This window comes from Anas platyrhynchos, chromosome Z (genome assembly GCF_047663525.1).
Source record: "Anas platyrhynchos isolate ZD024472 breed Pekin duck chromosome Z, IASCAAS_PekinDuck_T2T, whole genome shotgun sequence".
Classification (NCBI taxonomy): Eukaryota; Metazoa; Chordata; class Aves; order Anseriformes; family Anatidae; genus Anas; species Anas platyrhynchos.
The window spans coordinates 76,748,484-76,768,780 of NC_092621.1; the positions used below are offsets into that span (position 1 = coordinate 76,748,484).

The following is a 20,297-nucleotide window of genomic DNA, read 5'->3' on the forward strand; positions in this document are numbered from 1 at the left end:
AAATGCCTATGGCGTACCGGTGTTGAAGTGTCCTGAGCAAAAGCCCCGTGCTCAGGTGTCCTAGGCTTTGCATGAGCTGGAGGTGTTGGCTTCTTCAGCTCCTCCTCAGATTCCTCATAAATTGGTGGCAGGAATCTAGAAAGACACAGCAGGCTTAGCATATGGGACTACACTTGGAGGCACTTACTCAGAGCTGGGCTCGCAGCTCACACCTTATCTCCAGCACCACAAGGTGCTTCTGGAGGAGGAAGACCACGACCACACCAGGACAACAGCTGTCCCTTTGGTGTTTCCAGTGCCTTTTGGCATGAGCACGTTCAGTGCAGCCCAGGGAAACATCTCACTGGCACAAAAGCATCTGACTTCCTCCACTTGTGTGGGGAAGAAGGGACAGAAATGTCCCAAGGCCTCACTCAGGCCCCTAGCTGTGGGGTGTGTTGTTACAACCCAAGCAGACGCACACCATCAGACACAGCTGCCTTGGCCCTTTGCACCCACAGCCTTCCCCTTGGGACCTGTGTCATGCCTCGGTTGTGGGGTTCAGAGAGATCCCTGGGTTGCCATCGCACCCAGCTCCTTCCCATGTCACGAGGAAGGGGAAGACGACAAGCCGTGGAACCCCAGAACACGGGTCATGGCCTCCAGGGCTGTTTCCGGGTCTCAGCTGGACCGGTGCACACTTACTTTTTCTGTGCTGTCCTCGGTTGCTGTGGCACTTGCTGCCACCCCTTTGGTGCCTTCAGGCTCGTAGGCATTTGGCCTTTCAACTTGTCCTTTATTCTCCGCTTCAGCATCTGATCATACTCCTTTCTCACGATGTGGGTAGGAACTCGTGTGCACTTGAGTATTTGGCAGAAATATTTCTGCAAAACCAGAAGAGAGTCTCCTAGAGAACTGCTGCAAGCAGCTGAGGCTGCTACTCCCAGTGCGCTCCTGCAGGAAATGGCTCTGAGCAGCAGCAGGCCACCCTCTCCAAAGGGGTCTCCTTCCAACAGACAGTGCTTTCAAGGCTGCAGCCCTTGCTCCCTGAGCCCAGGGCAGGGCCTGCCTTTTCTGCTTGCATGTGTGCTTCTGTGAAGGCAGGTGCCTCGCACAGGCTCACTTTAGTCTTCAGGGTGCAGGTACAGCGGGCACACATCCCTCGCAGGGAGGTACAGACCCTTGGCAGATTCGTGCCCATGCCCAGCTCTCTGCTGGCTCTGCCCTTTGCTAACTGCAACAGCTCCTCCCGCATGGCAACGTGCAGGGGAGCGCGCAGACAGCAGGCACCTGCCTGGCCAGGTGGGGACTGCAACGCTGCCGTGCCGGAGACCTGCACTGCTCCCCTCCCTCCCAAGGAGCAGGGCAAAAGCCTGCTGGGGGCATTTTTTCCTAGGCTCTCTGAAAACATGCCATGCTCCTTGCTCCTACTCCATATGCATACACAGCATAGGTCCCACATTTCAGCTTCAATCTTTCTGAGCCTGTGGACCATCAGTATTCATGCCCGTCTTCTATCTGAGCGCGCACAGAGCGCACTCCCTGCAGGCAAGGGAAACACATCCGCACGCAGCGTTAGTCTCCTGGGGCTGGGCACAGGCAGGAGCATGGGGACAGTGGGCAGCAACAGCTGCTGCTTCTGCCTTGCTCTGGAACCCCCAAAGTGAAACGGGACTGACAAATGCCTATGGCGTACCATTGGTGGAGTGTCCTTATAACAAGCCGGGATTATGGATGACCGTTGATAAGCTGAAGGTGTTGGTTTCTTCAGCTCCTCCTCAGACCTCTCATGAATTGGTGGCAGGAATCTAGTAAGACACAGCAAGTTTAGCTTATGGGAGGCAGTTTCTAAAGGGCGGGCTCGCAGCTCACATCTTAGCTCCAGCAGCAAGAGCACAGCGAGTCCCCTAACTCCGCCACAACACTTCTCCAGCAGGCTCACCTGGCTTGTTCACGCTGCTTGTCTGCCTCCTCCTTTCTTTTCTTCTCTGCCCTCTTGGCTTGAGAAACCCTCCTCCGAGCCATCACCACCGGGTCCAGCACACTCACTGCAAGAGAACAGCACGATGTCACCTCTGTGTCTGTGCAGGGGAGCGGCAGCAGCAGCAGAGCTGCTCAGCCATGTCCACCCACACTCATTGCCACCGCTGGGAGCCACCACTCCTGGGGCATTTTATCCCACACAGCTGCCTTCTCTCGCATCCCCCACACATCAACATTGGCTCTCCTGCCCTGCGAGGACAAAAGGAGAACACGCAACCCCCTGCCAGGAGCCCACTGGGACATTACATTTTCGGCCACCCATGCCCCAAGGCTGCGGATCCCTTCTGGGCTTGATGCAAACTGCTTTGCGTCGTGGGTCCCGAAGTATAAGCCTGGAAACAGGAAGACAGCAGTTGTCAAATAAGGCACTATGTTCCCTTGGTGCCCCACACTAAGAAGCTGCTGGCAGGGCTCTTTGGGAGCTACTGCCGAGCCTCTGGAGGACACAATGGCCTGTGCGAGCTGAGGGGCCCCACAGCCTCCAGCAGCTTCTTCCCATGCTTCTTATGCCTTACTGCCAGAGCCAACACAAGTCCTCCTCGCTGTCCCCTCACACCCTCCCACCGCTCTCAGGGACCCTCAACTGCAGACTGGCCGCTTCATCTGCACTGCCCAGAAGTGCTGACTGAGCAGGGGGTCAACCTGGAAGGCCTCCCAGGAACGAGCTGGTCCTGCCTCGCTCTGGCAGGAGAGAAGCATCAAGAAGACGCTGCACCCAAAGCACGAGCTGGGCACCCGCTCCCCTGGCCAGCCAGATGTTGCAGAAGAGATGGCACTCACGTTGGTAGTGTGAGGAACGTATTTCCACTGATGCGAGTATATCTGTTTTTGCCGTTGAAGGCAAGCATATCCATCATCTTGGAGTTCTGCAATGGGACAGACACACGTCAGCAGAAGCCAAGGATATGTGCTCCTTGCTCCCAAAGGTAGCAAACGTTCCCACTGCTCAGGAACACGGCTACCTCTCCAAAATCCTCGCCCCACTTTGTCCTTTGGTGTCATTAGCCCCTCACACAAACAGGCCAAGGTGCTACCAACAGTTTGTGTAGCTCCTCCAGCCTGTCTCACCCAATGGTGAGGCAGGCAAGGAGAAAGCAGTTTGAGAGAGCTTTGACAGCATTGCCAGAGCTGCAAGCTGCCCTGGAGACATGATCCGCTCACCGTGAGAAGAGCTTCACGCATATTGCGTGTGTCATCCACGTCCAGCAGGAAATCAGTGTAATAGTTCATGGTGACCACTCTTCTTCGCACAGTAAGAATGCCAATGCCCTTGAAGAAGAATTCCACATCCTGGTTGTCCAAGAGGCCACCAGCGTAGAGAAGCAGGGTCTCGTGGATGCACTGCTCTACTATTTGTGGTCGGAAGTAGATGTGTGCGGCAATTTTCTCAATGTCCAGCGGATCAATGAATGTCTCGACTAGAAAACAACCATGAAGGAACAATGTCAGTCCTCACTCAGTTCAGCAAACTCACAGACGAAGTGTGTGCAGCGCCCAGCCCTCGCGCAATGCTGTGCCACGGGGAAGGTCCTTGCCAGCTTTGGCCACATCTCCAGAGCAGAGCAGATGGGGAACAGAAGGCCAAGGGAAGCTTTGCCACGTGCTACGAGCATCCTGCTAGAGGGTGGGATGAGCTGCAGAGACGGGGCTGACTCCCAGGGCAGGGGCATGTTCTGGGATGCTGTATGTGCACCCACACTCAGCCTCTCCATGGTGCAAGAGACTTTGCTCTGCCGTGGCACAGGCACGACTGCATGGAGCAAAAGGCAAGGGCTGCAGAGGGAAAGCAAAGCAAAAATCTTCTTACTAGGAATTCTGCTCTCAGCACACTTGAGCTTGTAAAATATCTTCATGAACCTGCAGGGCTTGAATATGGGTTTCCGGACAACCATAGCCTTGCCGTCCGCACCAGTGGTCTTCGCTGACACAACGGCAAATGTCCCGATTCCAATATTCACCGCCTGAAAACGCAAGCAAGAAGAGGGACCAATGGCAGTGCTGGGCAGAGCTGGAAGGGTGCTGGGTGACTTGCTGGCCCTGAAGATGGTGCTGTGTGGCCCAGGTCCAAAGGGGCAAGATGGGCCAGGGGCAGGATGTAAGGCTCACCTTCTTCTGCAACAGCTGCCTTCTGATGTATCTGCACGTACTATTCCACACTTGGGCGATTTCTGGAAAGCGAAAGACAGATGCCAAGATGCTGTGAGTTGGCAATGCCCATGAAGTCTGAACCCCCATCGCCACAGAGGTGACAGTGGTGTGCGATCAAACTCTGCCTTGCCCTCAACCAGCACTCGCACTGCTGGGGCAAGCTGCTGCACAGCTCCTGAACCTTGCCCAGCTTGCAAGAAGCCCACACTGTGCCCAGGACAGGCCTGGGGAGGGAGGGGAGGCGTTAGATGCACTTTGGGAAGCACATTGGATGCACTCAGGGCTCTCCTTGCAGACGCCAGGACCCTTCAGAAGACCTTCCCCCGGCAGCCCCAGCCCCAAGCCTTCCACAGCTCACGTCCGTCTTTGCGACAACAGCGCTCCCACAAGGGCCCCCCAGGGCCTTACCTTTCCTGGTGAGCTCCTTAATTAATGAAAGGTCCTCAGGCTTCAAGGGGTTGAACAGCACGTAGTGCCTCATCTTTACCCTAGCCTTACAGAAGCTGGTAAAGACGTGCTTTTCGTGCTACAAAACTCCCTTGGCTCCTCCTCCTTTTCCTCAACACTTCCCAACCAGCGTTCTCTACCACAGGCTCCCCTCGCCTTCTGCTGCTGGCAGAGCAGCTCCTGTGGAGCAGAGTAGCGCTGGCGAGAGCAGCTCCAACACTTCCCAGGCCTTGCTGGGGAGTGTGGCCAGGCACGGCAGGGCCGGTATTTATAGCCGAGCCCCACGACATCATCGAACGTGTCACAAAGGGTCGGCACCTCACAGGCCACCCACATCTTGCCTCAGCATGGGCAGGGGTGCAGAGTGAGGCCCCTGACGGGGCGGTGCAGACACCTCTGCCTCCATCTCTCACCTCAGCTTGTTACCATATGCTCCTGTTACTCCGTTTTCTTTGATATACTGCCTCCACCTTTCCAGCACCCCCACGTCCATTGCAATTACAGGTGTGAGGAGGACACATTTTGGACTTCACTCCCTTGTGTGAGTGAGGCTGGTTTGAGCTCAGGCTGAATATAGGTATCACTGCAGTACCTGTAGAGAATTTGTTCAGCTCACTGCTCAAAACAAGACCCCAGCCTGGTTTTGCCAGGCTCTGCGCAAACCGTGTCCTAACAAGCTGGAGGCTGCAGTAAGGCTCCTTGCCAGTCAGGCCCAGCTTAGTTGCATATGCTCCTTCAAAGTGTTCTTCCAGAGCATGGCTGTTTTCTTCAGGCTGCTTTTGATGTTCAGGTGAATTCTTTGCTTTCAAAATCAAGAGAATCACGGAACCATAGATCAGAGAGGAATCATGGATCCTCTCAAGCAGGGCCACCTACAGCAGGTTGCCGAGGAGCATGCACAGGCTGCTGTTGAGGATCTCTGTTGGGGGAGACTCCACAGCCTCTCTGGGCACCCTGTGCCAGTTCTCTGTCACAGGTGTCCCTTACGCCCGAGTGTGGATGTTTTATTTTGTTTATTAATTTATTTATTAATTTCTGAGAGAAACACTTGACTGTCTCTGCCTGTGTGCAGGTTTCTGACTGGGGAGTGTGAGAAACAAAGATGATGTTGTTGCAGTAGAATACCACTGAGTGTGGCTGCTTTATTGTTCGTTTGTTTGTTTGCTCTGTTGTTGTTTCTTTTTTTTTTTTTTTCTTTTAATTATTTTTATTCTATTTGTTTATTTATTTCTTTATTTATTTTTCTGAGAGAGACACTGACCTCTCTCTGCCTGCGTGCAGGTTTCTTACTTGGGAGACAGCAAGCAAAGATGACAAGAGTTGTTCATCTCCTTAATCTGCTGATCTTATCAGCAAGGGTTAGAGGGAAAATGAGATGGGAGGGGAGTCGGGACCTCGCTGTGACTGTTCCAAGGGAAGATGCAGGGTATATAATAAATAACGCTGTTTTTTATTTTGTGCTGTGCTGTTTTACTTTCTCTTCCCATTGAAATCTTACTTTTATGTCTCAAGGGATGAACAACCTTTTCCTTCTTTGATCCTACCGTATGCTGTGTTTGTTCTAGTTTGCCCTGTCCTTCACAACACCGGTCCCATCTTCTCTGAATTTCCCCTGACGTTGCACTTGTGTTTAGGCTGTTAGTTTTCAGGAGGACACATTTGGGACTTCGCTTCCTTCCGTGAGGCTGGGTTAAGCTCTGAATTACACACTTGTTGAATACTACTAGCAGTGTGGTAGCAGCAGAGCATTTGTGCAGCTCAGTACTCAACTCTCTTTCTGCAGGGCTGCACTTCAGCCATCAGTCCCCCTGTCTATATGCAATACCCTCTTCTTGTCTTCCAAGCCAGTCCTTTCATTAGATAATTTTAAGCAGTTTATCAAGCATGATTTCCTCCTGGTGAACCTGAGAAGGCTGGGGGTGCACAGGGAGGTGGGAGGGGACACGGCCAGGACAGCTGACCCCAACTGGCCAAAGGGATGTCCCATAGCATGTGGTGTCATGTGGGACAATAACGCTGGGGGGGTTGGCAGGAGAGGTCACTGTTGCTCAGGGACCAGGTGGGCATCAGTTGGCTTGTGGTGACCAGCTGCATTGTGCATCACCTGCTTCTTTTATTTGTGTTATTGTTTTCTGATTTTTTCCCTTTCTTTATTCCTTTGTAAACTGTCCTGATCTAAACCCTTTTTTGTCACATTTTCTCCTCACTTTCCTTTGAGTAGGGGTAGGGTGAGAGACCGGTGTGGTAAAGCTGAGCTAGCCATCACTGTGAAAGCACCTCATGGCTAACACTGTTTTCTTTTGCTAATCAGAATTTTCCCTGCTACTGCCTGTTTTTTGCTCCTGGACAGTTTGTTTGGCTATCTCATGTATTCCTACACACCCATAAAATTTTAGAAATTGATCACTCAATGCTGTTGTTCCCTAATGCGTTTGTAGTAATAACTGTAGAAGTGCACGCCTAGCTTGTTCCTTTGGCAGTATTTCTCTTCCATCAGGCAGAATCCATTTTCCTTCTTTCAGTTCTGCCCCTCTTGTCTTTATAGTTTTTATTTGTGCTTCTGTATGCTTTTTCTCGTGCCCCTTTTTCATTATCCTATTCCTGTAGGGTTAGAACTACGTCATGCTTCCTAAGAGCTGCTTCCCTAGCTTCTTTACCTGCTAGGTTATTCCCTCTTATGTGGAAACCAGTTCCCCTTTTGATGTCCTCTGACATGTACTACGGCAATTTCCCTAGGTCCTCTCAATGCGTGCAATATTTGAGTAACTACAGTTTGGTGAATTAGCCCTTTTCCTTGAGTGCCTATGAGTCCCTTTTCTTCCCCAATTTTCCCAATTTAAATTTCTGGTATTGCAAAAAAAAACCACCTTTTCCTGTTGGCCAGTTGCTCCTATTACATTTACAGACTAATTAACACAGAGGAAGAAGCTCCCAGAACCAACAAAAAAATTCAAGCCTCTCTCTTCGTTTCCTAGTTTTATTTCAACTCATGGACCTGCTAGGGTACCTCATCTTTACCCTAGCCTTACAGAAGCCTTACACCCATGCCCCAAGGCTGCGGATCTCTTCTGGGCTTGATGCAAATCGGTTTGTGTTGTGGGTCCTGAAGTATAAGCTGGCAGCAGGCACCCGCCCTCTTTATTTGGCAGGTCACCCTTTGGAAGGCGCTCTTCACACCCCTTGCTGACAGCTCTCACACTGCAAAGGGGGCAGCGCCATGAGAAGAGGTGGGAGCTTCTTCTCGAGTGTCCCTGGTACTGGTGCCGGCGCCTGCTCCAGCTTTTGGTATTGGTGCTGATGGCTACGGCCTCTGCAGCTGGAAGCTGCAGGGCCGCTTGCGGTTTCCTGGTGTGGACGGCACGCCCTGGGCCTTGTCACAGTTGTCCAAGAGCCTCGTCTTCTCCCCTTTCCTGCAGGATCCAAAGGAAAGGCCATCAGTTTGGGTGGGGAAGAAGGGACAGAATTGTCCCAAGGCGTCAGTCAGTCCCCTAGCTGTGGGGTGTGTTGAAGTGAGGCTGTTCCCAGGCTTCAGCTGGACCGGTGCACACTTACTCTGACTGTGCTCTCCTCAGGGGCTGTGGCTCTTCCTGCCTGCCCTCTGGTGCCTTCAGGCTCGCACCGCTCTGGCCTTTGTCATTCTGATTCATCCTCTCCTTCAGCTTCTCATTGTACTCCATTCTCAGTTGGAATGAAGGACGTTGGTCATGCTCCATCGGCTGGTGAAAGTTTTTCTGCAAAACCAGAAGAGAGTCTCCTAGAGAACTGCCTCCGAGGCTGCCTCTCCCAGTGTACTGCTGCAGGAACTGGCTGTGAGCAGCTGCGGGCTACCCTCTCCAATGGGGTCTCTTTCCAACAGCCAGCACTTTCAAGGTGTGATAAATTAGTGGGGGTTTGTTCATTGTCTTTGAGGAATTTGGAGAATCTGCTGAGGAGATAAGGTTGTACAATTTAACGGCCTTTCAATTTTTGTATTTGCCAGGATCAGCTAAATCCTTGTTGGGAAGAGATTTGTTAAAACAATCAGGAGCATGCATAAAGTTTTGCCCAAGGAGCTCCAAGTAAAAGAGACGCAGCTTATCTTATCTTCCCTATGAGGAAAGGCAGAGAGACCTAGGTCTGTTCAGCCTGGAGAAAAGAAGACTGAGAGGGGATCTCATCAATGCGTAGAAATAGCTGAGGTGTGGGAGACAGAGGGATTTGGCCAACCTCTTTTCAGTGGTTTGTGGAGACAGGACAAGGAGTAATGGCCACAAGATAGAGCACAGGAAGTTCCGCACCAACATGCCAAAGAACCTCTTCACGGGGAGGGTGACGGAGCACTGGGACAGGCTGCCCAGGGAGGTTGTGGAGTCTCCTTCTCTGGAGATATTCAAGGCCCGTCTGGACGCCTACCTGGGCAGCCTGCTTTGGTGGAAGGGTTGGACCCGATGATCTTTCGAGGTCCCTTCCAACCCCTCCAGTTCTGTGATTCTGTGACTCAGCTAATCCAATTTTTAAGTTAATACAGGTACCAAAAGTACTCTGGTGCCTAGTGAAATCCTGGAGCACATCTACCCCAAATTCAAAACTGACCATGTGTGATTTACCATGTTGGACTTGAAAGATGCCTTCTTTTGTCAAAAAGCATTTGCCTTTGTGTGAGAAAATCCATAAAATGGCAGAAAGATTCAGTTGTCTTGGACAGGGTTACCTCAAGGGCTTAAAATAGCCTGACGATGTTTGGTAATCAGCTAGCAAAGGAGCTTGAGGCTTGGAGCTCACTCCCAGGCAAAGGCACAGTATGTAGATGACCTAATAGCCACAACTATGCAAGAGGAATATATATATTCAGTGGACTATAAACTTGTTGATTTTTGGGGGGATTAAGTGGGGACAGCGTATCTCAAGAAAAGGCCCAATTCGATCAATATTGAAGTGGATGTCTGAGGCAATCTGCTCAAAGTCCAGCGGAGCAAATAGTGCCTCGGCTAAAAAACCACCTTTTCTTTTTTTGCACATTGAACCTGGAAAAGCAGAGTACTTCTAGTGAAGGTCTAAAGTGCTGAGAGGGCATGTGGAGAAAACCCCAAAGGAATCCCCAAAGCAGGAGAATGGGTCTGTGGGCCCACAAATGGTAGAACGGATGGCAAGGAAGGTGTCCCAGAGACAGAAGCCTGCTTGTCATTCCCGGCCATTGTTGCAAAGCAGCAAGTCCCTGGTGGCAGATAGTCCTCGTCAACACTGCGAGAAGCCCTCTGCCGCAGGGCCTGAGGCCCCCCTGCACGAGCTGCCCTCCACCGGGAGAGGTGGCTCGCAACCATGGGAGCAGTACCGGGAGTTGCAGGGCTTCTCCTCTCCTCCTTTGTGCAAAAAAAAAGGCCATGCAGGGAGCAGTGTGGTCAGTCCAGCTGGCAGCCCGCACCAGCACTCTTTATTCGGCCACTGACAGGCATCATCCTCTCCTTCAGCTTCTCATCGTATTCTTTTCTCATGTGGAAGGAAGGACGTCGGTCACACATCTGCAAGGAGTTGATGGGGTTCTGCAAAACCAGAAGAGAGTCTCCTAAAGAACTGCTGCAAGGAGCTGAGGCTGCCCCTCCCAGTGCACTGCTGCAGGAACTCCCTCTGAGCAGCTGTGGGCTACCCTCTCCAATGGGGTCTCTTTCCAACAGCCAGCACTTTCAAGGCTGCAGCCCTTGCTCCCTGAGCCCAGGGCAGGGCCTGCCTTTTCTGCTTGCATGTGTGCTTCTGTGAAGGCAGGTGCCTCGCACAGCCTCACTTTAGTCTTCAGAGTGCAGGTCCAGCGGGCACTCATCCCTCGCAGGGAGGTACAGTCCCTCGGCAGACCCGTGCCCATGCCCAGCTCGCTGCTGGCTTTGCCCTTTGCTCACTGCAACAGCTCCTCCCGCATGGTAACGTGCAGGGGAGCGGGCAGACAGCAGGCAGCTGCCTGGCCAGGTGGGGACTGCAGTGCTGCCGTGCCGGAGACCTGCACTGCTCCCCTCCCTCCCAAGGAGAGAGCGAAGTGCCTGCTTGCGTTTTTTTTTTCCTCGGGGCTCGGAATCCATGTCATACCTTTCTTCGTTCAAAGAGCAGCTTCTGCGTCTTGGAATCATATTCTTTCCACGCTTCAGCTTGTCGTGTTTTGAGCCTGTGGGCCATCAGCGCTTGTTCCCGTTTTTCCTCTGTTAGAACACGCATATAGTGCACTCCCTGCAGGTAAGGAAAACACAATCGCATGCAGCATTAGTCTCCGGAGCTTGGGCACAGGCAGGAGCACAGCGACAGGTGGGCAGCCAGAGCTGCTGCTTCTGCCCTGCTCTGGAATCTCCAAGGGGAAACGGGGCTGGGAAATGCCTATGGCGTACCGATGTTGCTGTTTTCTGAGCAGCAAAAGACAGGTGCTCACGGGGTTTAGTCTGTGGGTAAGCTGGAGGTTTTGGCTTCTTCAGCTCCTCCTCAGACCTCCCAGGAATTGGTGGCAGGAATCTAGAAAGACACAGCAGGCTTAGTTTATGGGAGTACACTTGGAGGCACTTACTCAGAGCTGGGCTCGCAGCTCACAACTTAGCTCCAGCACCACAAGGTGCTTCTGCAGGAGGAAGACCACGACCACACCAGGACAACAGCTGTCCCTTTGGTGTTTCCAGTGCCTTTTGGCATGAGCACGTTCAGTGCAGCCCAGGGAAACATCTCACTGGCACAAAAGCATCTGACTTCCTCCACTTGTGTGGGGAAGAAGGGACAGAATTGCCCCAAGGCCTCACTCGGGCCCCTAGCTGTGGGATGTGTTGTTACAACCCGTGCAGACGCACACCATCAGACACGGCCCCCTTGGCCCTTTGCACCCACAGCCTTCCCCTCGGGACCTGTGTCATGCCTCAGTGATGGGGTGCAGAGAGGTCCCTGGGTTGGCATCACACCCAGCTCCTTCCCGTGTCATGAGGAAGGGGAAGACGACAAGCCGTGGAACCCCAGAACACGGCTCAGGGGCTCAGGGCCTCCAGGGCTGTTTCCAGGTCTCAGCTGGACCAGTGCACACTTACTCTGTCTGTGTTGCCTTCGTTGGCTTTGTCTCTTCCTTCGAGGCATCTGGTGCCTTCTTACTTGCAGGGCTTTGGCCTTTGACATTCTCTTTCATCCTGTCCTTCAGCTTCTTGTCATACTCCCTTCTTACAATGCTCGAAGGACGTTGGTCACCCTCCAGGAGGTGGTAGACAGGGTTCTGCAAAACCAGAAGAGAGTCTCCTAAAGACCTGCTGCAAGGAGCTGAGGCTGACCCTCCCAGTGTAGTCCTGCAGGAAATGGCTCTGAGCAGCTGCGGGCTACCCTCTCCAATGGGGTCTCTTTCCAACAGACAGTGCTTTCAAGGCTGCAGCCCTTGCTCCCTAAGCCCAGGGCAGGGCCTGTTCTTTCTTCTTGCGTGTGTGCTTCTGCTGAGGCAGGTGCCTTGCACAGGCTCACTTTAGTCTTCAGGGCACAAATACTACGGACACTGCTCCCTTGCAGGGAGGTACGGTCCCTCAGCAGACCGGTGCCCATGCCCCGCTCGCTGCTGGCTTTGCCCTTTGCTTCTTGCAACAGCTCCTCCCGCACGGCAACGTGCAGGGGAGCGCGCAGACAGCAGGCACCTGCCTGGCCAGGTGGGGACTGCAACGCTGCCGTGCCGGAGACCTGCACTGCTCCCCTCCCTCCCAAGGAGTGGGGGAATTGCCTTCTTGGGGCTTTTCTTTCCTGGGGGCTCTGAATGCGTGACATACCTGTTTTCGCTCTCTGCTCCTACTCCGTAGGATTGCATCATATTCCCCACCGATTTCATCTTCAAGCTCTGTGCGCTTGTGGGCCATGAGTATTCTGTACCGTCTTTCTTCCATCTGAGCACGCACAGAGCGCCACCTCTGCAGGCAAGGGAAACACAACCGCATGAAGCATTAGTCTCCCGGGGCTGGGCACAGGCAGGAGCACAGGGACGGTGGGCCGCCACATCTGCTGCTTCTGCCCTGCTCTGGAGTCTCCAAGGGGAAACCTGGTTTGGAAATGCCTATGGCGTACCGATGTTGGAGGGTCCTGAGGATTATCCTGGCACTCAGGGGTCTTAGGCTTTGGATGAGCAGGAGGGGTTGGTTTCTTCAGCTCCTCCTCAGACCTCCCATAAATTGGTGGCAGGAATCTGAAAAGACACAGCAGGCTTAGCTTATGGGACTACACTTGGAGGCACTTACTCAGAGCTGGGCTCGCAGCTCACAACTTAGCTCCAGCACCACAAGGTGCTTCTGCAGGAGGAAGACCACGACCACACCAGGACAACAGCTGTCCCTTTGGTGTTTCCAGTGCCTTTTGGCATGAGCACGTTCAGTGCAGCCAAGGGAAACATCTCACTGGCACAAAAGCATCTGACTTCCTCCACTTGTGTGGGGAAGAAGGGACAGAAATGTCCAAAGGCCTCACTCGGGCCCCTAGCTGTGGGATGTGTTGTTACAACCCGTGCAGACGCACACCATCAGACACGGCCCCCTTGGCCCTTTGCACCCACAGCCTTCCCCTCAGGACCTGTGTCCTGGAAGGGCCTGGGGATTCCCAGAGGCCCCTGGGCGTGGCATCGCACCCATCTCCTTCGCGTGTCAAGAGGAAGGGGAGGACTTCAAGCCCAGGAAACCTCAGAACATGGTGCAGGGGCTCAGGGCCTCCAGGGCTGTTCCCAAGCCTCAGCTGGACCGGTGCACACTTACTCTGACTGTGCTCTCCTCAGGGGCTGTGGCTCTTCCTGCCTCCCCTCTGGTGCCTTCAGGCTCGCACCGCTCTGGCCTTTGTCATTCTGATTCATCCTCTCCTTCAGCTTCTCATTGTACTCCATTCTCAGTTGGAATGAAGGACGTTGGTCATGCTCCATCGGCTGGTGAAAGTTTTTCTGCAAAACCAGAAGAGAGTCTCCTAGAGAACTGCAGGAAGCAGCCGAGGCTGCCTCTCCCAGTGCACTGCTGCAGGAACTGGCTGTGAGCAGCTGCGGGCTACCCTCTCCAATGGGGTCTCTTTCCAACAGCCAGCACTTTCAAGGCTGCAGCCCTTGCTCCCTGAGCCCAGGGCAGGGCCTGCTTTTTCTGCTTGCGTGTGTGCTTCTGCTGAGGCAGGTGCCTCGCACAGGCTCACTTTAGCCTTCAGGGTGCAGGTCCAGCGGGCACACATCCCTCGCAGGGAGGTACAGACCCTTGGCAGACCCGTGCCCACGCCCAGCTCTCTGCTGGCTCTGCCCTTTGCTTCTTGCAACAGCTCCTCCCGCATGGCAACGTGCAGGGGAGCACGCAGACAGCAGGCAGCTGCCTGGCCAGGTGGGGACTGCAACGCTGCCGTGCCGGTGACCTGCACTGCTCCCCTGCCTCCCAAGGAGCAGGGGAAATGCCTGCTGGGACATTTTCTTCCTGGGGGCTCTGAACGCATGTCATACCTGCTTGTGCTCCATCATCAGCTTTTGAAGCGTGGAATCATATTGGTTCCATGTTTCAGCCTCAAGATTTTTCATCTTATGGGCCTTCAGTATGCGGAGCCTTCTTTCTTCTATCTTAGCGCGTACAGAGCGCGCTCCCTGCAGGCAAGGGAAACACATCCGCACGCAGCGTTAGTTTCCTGGGGCTGGGCACAGGCAGGAGCACAGGGACGGTGGGCAGCCACATCTGCTGCTTCTGTCCTGCTCTGGAATCTCCAAGGGGAAGCGGGGCTGGGAAATGCCTATGGCGTACCGGTGTTGAAGTGTCCTGAGCAAAAGCCCCGTGCTCAGGTGTCCTAGGCTTTGCATGAGCTGGAGGTGTTGGCTTCTTCAGCTCCTCCTCAGATTCCTCATAAATTGGTGGCAGGAATCTAGAAAGACACAGCAGGCTTAGCATATGGGACTACACTTGGAGGCACTTACTCAGAGCTGGGCTCGCAGCTCACACCTTATCTCCAGCACCACAAGGTGCTTCTGGAGGAGGAAGACCACGACCACACCAGGACAACAGCTGTCCCTTTGGTGTTTCCAGTGCCTTTTGGCATGAGCACGTTCAGTGCAGCCCAGGGAAACATCTCACTGGCACAAAAGCATCTGACTTCCTCCACTTGTGTGGGGAAGAAGGGACAGAAATGTCCCAAGGCCTCACTCAGGCCCCTAGCTGTGGGGTGTGTTGTTACAACCCAAGCAGACGCACACCATCAGACACAGCTGCCTTGGCCCTTTGCACCCACAGCCTTCCCCTTGGGACCTGTGTCATGCCTCGGTTGTGGGGTTCAGAGAGATCCCTGGGTTGCCATCGCACCCAGCTCCTTCCCATGTCACGAGGAAGGGGAAGACGACAAGCCGTGGAACCCCAGAACACGGGTCATGGCCTCCAGGGCTGTTTCCGGGTCTCAGCTGGACCGGTGCACACTTACTTTTTCTGTGCTGTCCTCGGTTGCTGTGGCACTTGCTGCCACCCCTTTGGTGCCTTCAGGCTCGTAGGCATTTGGCCTTTCAACTTGTCCTTTATTCTCCGCTTCAGCATCTGATCATACTCCTTTCTCACGATGTGGGTAGGAACTCGTGTGCACTTGAGTATTTGGCAGAAATATTTCTGCAAAACCAGAAGAGAGTCTCCTAGAGAACTGCTGCAAGCAGCTGAGGCTGCTACTCCCAGTGCGCTCCTGCAGGAAATGGCTCTGAGCAGCAGCAGGCCACCCTCTCCAAAGGGGTCTCCTTCCAACAGACAGTGCTTTCAAGGCTGCAGCCCTTGCTCCCTGAGCCCAGGGCAGGGCCTGCCTTTTCTGCTTGCATGTGTGCTTCTGTGAAGGCAGGTGCCTCGCACAGGCTCACTTTAGTCTTCAGGGTGCAGGTACAGCGGGCACACATCCCTCGCAGGGAGGTACAGACCCTTGGCAGATTCGTGCCCATGCCCAGCTCTCTGCTGGCTCTGCCCTTTGCTAACTGCAACAGCTCCTCCCGCATGGCAACGTGCAGGGGAGCGCGCAGACAGCAGGCACCTGCCTGGCCAGGTGGGGACTGCAACGCTGCCGTGCCGGAGACCTGCACTGCTCCCCTCCCTCCCAAGGAGCAGGGCAAAAGCCTGCTGGGGGCATTTTTTCCTAGGCTCTCTGAAAACATGCCATGCTCCTTGCTCCTACTCCATATGCATACACAGCATAGGTCCCACATTTCAGCTTCAATCTTTCTGAGCCTGTGGACCATCAGTATTCATGCCCGTCTTCTATCTGAGCGCGCACAGAGCGCACTCCCTGCAGGCAAGGGAAACACATCCGCACGCAGCGTTAGTCTCCTGGGGCTGGGCACAGGCAGGAGCATGGGGACAGTGGGCAGCAACAGCTGCTGCTTCTGCCTTGCTCTGGAACCCCCAAAGTGAAACGGGACTGACAAATGCCTATGGCGTACCATTGGTGGAGTGTCCTTATAACAAGCCGGGATTATGGATGACCGTTGATAAGCTGAAGGTGTTGGTTTCTTCAGCTCCTCCTCAGACCTCTCATGAATTGGTGGCAGGAATCTAGTAAGACACAGCAAGTTTAGCTTATGGGAGGCAGTTTCTAAAGGGCGGGCTCGCAGCTCACATCTTAGCTCCAGCAGCAAGAGCACAGCGAGTCCCCTAACTCCGCCACAACACTTCTCCAGCAGGCTCACCTGGCTTGTTCACGCTGCTTGTCTGCCTCCTCCTTTCTTTTCTTCTCTGCCCTCTTGGCTTGAGAAACCCTCCTCCGAGCCATCACCACCGGGTCCAGCACACTCACTGCAAGAGAACAGCACGATGTCACCTCTGTGTCTGTGCAGGGGAGCGGCAGCAGCAGCAGAGCTGCTCAGCCATGTCCACCCACACTCATTGCCACCGCTGGGAGCCACCACTCCTGGGGCATTTTATCCCACACAGCTGCCTTCTCTCGCATCCCCCACACATCAACATTGGCTCTCCTGCCCTGCGAGGACAAAAGGAGAACACGCAACCCCCTGCCAGGAGCCCACTGGGACATTACATTTTCGGCCACCCATGCCCCAAGGCTGCGGATCCCTTCTGGGCTTGATGCAAACTGCTTTGCGTCGTGGGTCCCGAAGTATAAGCCTGGAAACAGGAAGACAGCAGTTGTCAAATAAGGCACTATGTTCCCTTGGTGCCCCACACTAAGAAGCTGCTGGCAGGGCTCTTTGGGAGCTACTGCCGAGCCTCTGGAGGACACAATGGCCTGTGCGAGCTGAGGGGCCCCACAGCCTCCAGCAGCTTCTTCCCATGCTTCTTATGCCTTACTGCCAGAGCCAACACAAGTCCTCCTCGCTGTCCCCTCACACCCTCCCACCGCTCTCAGGGACCCTCAACTGCAGACTGGCCGCTTCATCTGCACTGCCCAGAAGTGCTGACTGAGCAGGGGGTCAACCTGGAAGGCCTCCCAGGAACGAGCTGGTCCTGCCTCGCTCTGGCAGGAGAGAAGCATCAAGAAGACGCTGCACCCAAAGCACGAGCTGGGCACCCGCTCCCCTGGCCAGCCAGATGTTGCAGAAGAGATGGCACTCACGTTGGTAGTGTGAGGAACGTATTTCCACTGATGCGAGTATATCTGTTTTTGCCGTTGAAGGCAAGCATATCCATCATCTTGGAGTTCTGCAATGGGACAGACACACGTCAGCAGAAGCCAAGGATATGTGCTCCTTGCTCCCAAAGGTAGCAAACGTTCCCACTGCTCAGGAACACGGCTACCTCTCCAAAATCCTCGCCCCACTTTGTCCTTTGGTGTCATTAGCCCCTCACACAAACAGGCCAAGGTGCTACCAACAGTTTGTGTAGCTCCTCCAGCCTGTCTCACCCAATGGTGAGGCAGGCAAGGAGAAAGCAGTTTGAGAGAGCTTTGACAGCATTGCCAGAGCTGCAAGCTGCCCTGGAGACATGATCCGCTCACCGTGAGAAGAGCTTCACGCATATTGCGTGTGTCATCCACGTCCAGCAGGAAATCAGTGTAATAGTTCATGGTGACCACTCTTCTTCGCACAGTAAGAATGCCAATGCCCTTGAAGAAGAATTCCACATCCTGGTTGTCCAAGAGGCCACCAGCGTAGAGAAGCAGGGTCTCGTGGATGCACTGCTCTACTATTTGTGGTCGGAAGTAGATGTGTGCGGCAATTTTCTCAATGTCCAGCGGATCAATGAATGTCTCGACTAGAAAACAACCATGAAGGAACAATGTCAGTCCTCACTCAGTTCAGCAAACTCACAGACGAAGTGTGTGCAGCGCCCAGCCCTCGCGCAATGCTGTGCCACGGGGAAGGTCCTTGCCAGCTTTGGCCACATCTCCAGAGCAGAGCAGATGGGGAACAGAAGGCCAAGGGAAGCTTTGCCACGTGCTACGAGCATCCTGCTAGAGGGTGGGATGAGCTGCAGAGACGGGGCTGACTCCCAGGGCAGGGGCATGTTCTGGGATGCTGTATGTGCACCCACACTCAGCCTCTCCATGGTGCAAGAGACTTTGCTCTGCCGTGGCACAGGCACGACTGCATGGAGCAAAAGGCAAGGGCTGCAGAGGGAAAGCAAAGCAAAAATCTTCTTACTAGGAATTCTGCTCTCAGCACACTTGAGCTTGTAAAATATCTTCATGAACCTGCAGGGCTTGAATATGGGTTTCCGGACAACCATAGCCTTGCCGTCCGCACCAGTGGTCTTCGCTGACACAACGGCAAATGTCCCGATTCCAATATTCACCGCCTGAAAACGCAAGCAAGAAGAGGGACCAATGGCAGTGCTGGGCAGAGCTGGAAGGGTGCTGGGTGACTTGCTGGCCCTGAAGATGGTGCTGTGTGGCCCAGGTCCAAAGGGGCAAGATGGGCCAGGGGCAGGATGTAAGGCTCACCTTCTTCTGCAACAGCTGCCTTCTGATGTATCTGCACGTACTATTCCACACTTGGGCGATTTCTGGAAAGCGAAAGACAGATGCCAAGATGCTGTGAGTTGGCAATGCCCATGAAGTCTGAACCCCCATCGCCACAGAGGTGACAGTGGTGTGCGATCAAACTCTGCCTTGCCCTCAACCAGCACTCGCACTGCTGGGGCAAGCTGCTGCACAGCTCCTGAACCTTGCCCAGCTTGCAAGAAGCCCACACTGTGCCCAGGACAGGCCTGGGGAGGGAGGGGAGGCGTTAGATGCACTTTGGGAAGCACATTGGATGCACTCAGGGCTCTCCTTGCAGACGCCAGGACCCTTCAGAAGACCTTCCCCCGGCAGCCCCAGCCCCAAGCCTTCCACAGCTCACGTCCGTCTTTGCGACAACAGCGCTCCCACAAGGGCCCCCCAGGGCCTTACCTTTCCTGGTGAGCTCCTTAATTAATGAAAGGTCCTCAGGCTTCAAGGGGTTGAACAGCACGTAGTGCCTCATCTTTACCCTAGCCTTACAGAAGCTGGTAAAGACGTGCTTTTCGTGCTACAAAACTCCCTTGGCTCCTCCTCCTTTTCCTCAACACTTCCCAACCAGCGTTCTCTACCACAGGCTCCCCTCGCCTTCTGCTGCTGGCAGAGCAGCTCCTGTGGAGCAGAGTAGCGCTGGCGAGAGCAGCTCCAACACTTCCCAGGCCTTGCTGGGGAGTGTGGCCAGGCACGGCAGGGCCGGTATTTATAGCCGAGCCCCACGACATCATCGAACGTGTCACAAAGGGTCGGCACCTCACAGGCCACCCACATCTTGCCTCAGCATGGGCAGGGGTGCAGAGTGAGGCCCCTGACGGGGCGGTGCAGACACCTCTGCCTCCATCTCTCACCTCAGCTTGTTACCATATGCTCCTGTTACTCCGTTTTCTTTGATATACTGCCTCCACCTTTCCAGCACCCCCACGTCCATTGCAATTACAGGTGTGAGGAGGACACATTTTGGACTTCACTCCCTTGTGTGAGTGAGGCTGGTTTGAGCTCAGGCTGAATATAGGTATCACTGCAGTACCTGTAGAGAATTTGTTCAGCTCACTGCTCAAAACAAGACCCCAGCCTGGTTTTGCCAGGCTCTGCGCAAACCGTGTCCTAACAAGCTGGAGGCTGCAGTAAGGCTCCTTGCCAGTCAGGCCCAGCTTAGTTGCATATGCTCCTTCAAAGTGTTCTTCCAGAGCATGGCTGTTTTCTTCAGGCTGCTTTTGATGTTCAGGTGAATTCTTTGCTTTCAAAATCAAGAGAATCACGGAACCATAGATCAGAGAGGAATCATGGATCCTCTCAAGCAGGGCCACCTACAGCAGGTTGCCGAGGAGCATGCACAGGCTGCTGTTGAGGATCTCTGTTGGGGGAGACTCCACAGCCTCTCTGGGCACCCTGTGCCAGTTCTCTGTCACAGGTGTCCCTTACGCCCGAGTGTGGATGTTTTATTTTGTTTATTAATTTATTTATTAATTTCTGAGAGAAACACTTGACTGTCTCTGCCTGTGTGCAGGTTTCTGACTGGGGAGTGTGAGAAACAAAGATGATGTTGTTGCAGTAGAATACCACTGAGTGTGGCTGCTTTATTGTTCGTTTGTTTGTTTGCTCTGTTGTTGTTTCTTTTTTTTTTTTTTTTCTTTTAATTATTTTTATTCTATTTGTTTATTTATTTCTTTATTTATTTTTCTGAGAGAGACACTGACCTCTCTCTGCCTGCGTGCAGGTTTCTTACTTGGGAGACAGCAAGCAAAGATGACAAGAGTTGTTCATCTCCTTAATCTGCTGATCTTATCAGCAAGGGTTAGAGG

The 20,297-nt window shown here is 53.8% G+C and overlaps 1 protein-coding gene and 2 long non-coding RNA genes across 3 annotated transcripts in view; all 3 read right to left on the bottom strand.

Moving 5' to 3' along the window:
* LOC113841723 (uncharacterized) overlaps nt 1-18,230 on the bottom strand; it is a 51,176-nt gene extending 32,946 nt beyond the window's left edge. Inside the window, exons 1-17 of the mRNA XM_072031649.1 lie at nt 18,143-18,230; nt 17,497-17,753; nt 17,116-17,201; nt 16,582-16,667; nt 16,235-16,340; nt 15,989-16,100; nt 14,998-15,176; nt 14,331-14,448; nt 14,039-14,176; nt 13,326-13,504; nt 12,649-12,766; nt 12,357-12,494; nt 11,643-11,821; nt 10,965-11,085; nt 10,672-10,809; nt 685-863; nt 18-135 (exon numbers count right to left, since the gene is read on the bottom strand). Coding sequence (XP_071887750.1) covers nt 18-135; nt 685-863; nt 10,672-10,809; nt 10,965-11,085; nt 11,643-11,821; nt 12,357-12,494; nt 12,649-12,766; nt 13,326-13,504; nt 14,039-14,176; nt 14,331-14,448; nt 14,998-15,176; nt 15,989-16,100; nt 16,235-16,340; nt 16,582-16,667; nt 17,116-17,201; nt 17,497-17,753; nt 18,143-18,227 — 2,337 coding nt within the window. The 5' untranslated portion in view covers nt 18,228-18,230. The remainder of the gene's footprint in view (nt 1-17; nt 136-684; nt 864-10,671; nt 10,810-10,964; nt 11,086-11,642; nt 11,822-12,356; nt 12,495-12,648; nt 12,767-13,325; nt 13,505-14,038; nt 14,177-14,330; nt 14,449-14,997; nt 15,177-15,988; nt 16,101-16,234; nt 16,341-16,581; nt 16,668-17,115; nt 17,202-17,496; nt 17,754-18,142) is intronic.
* LOC140000740 (uncharacterized) lies at nt 3,926-5,670 on the bottom strand. Its single transcript, XR_011805922.1, has 3 exons — nt 4,579-5,670; nt 4,129-4,190; nt 3,926-3,983 (listed from the first exon to the last, which is right to left on the bottom strand). It is a non-coding gene; the product is annotated as an uncharacterized lncRNA (long non-coding RNA).
* An 8-nt stretch (nt 18,231-18,238) lies between the features above and the next one.
* LOC140000741 (uncharacterized) lies at nt 18,239-19,946 on the bottom strand. Its single transcript, XR_011805923.1, has 3 exons — nt 18,892-19,946; nt 18,442-18,503; nt 18,239-18,296 (listed from the first exon to the last, which is right to left on the bottom strand). It is a non-coding gene; the product is annotated as an uncharacterized lncRNA (long non-coding RNA).
* Nucleotides 19,947-20,297: the final 351 nt, after the last annotated feature.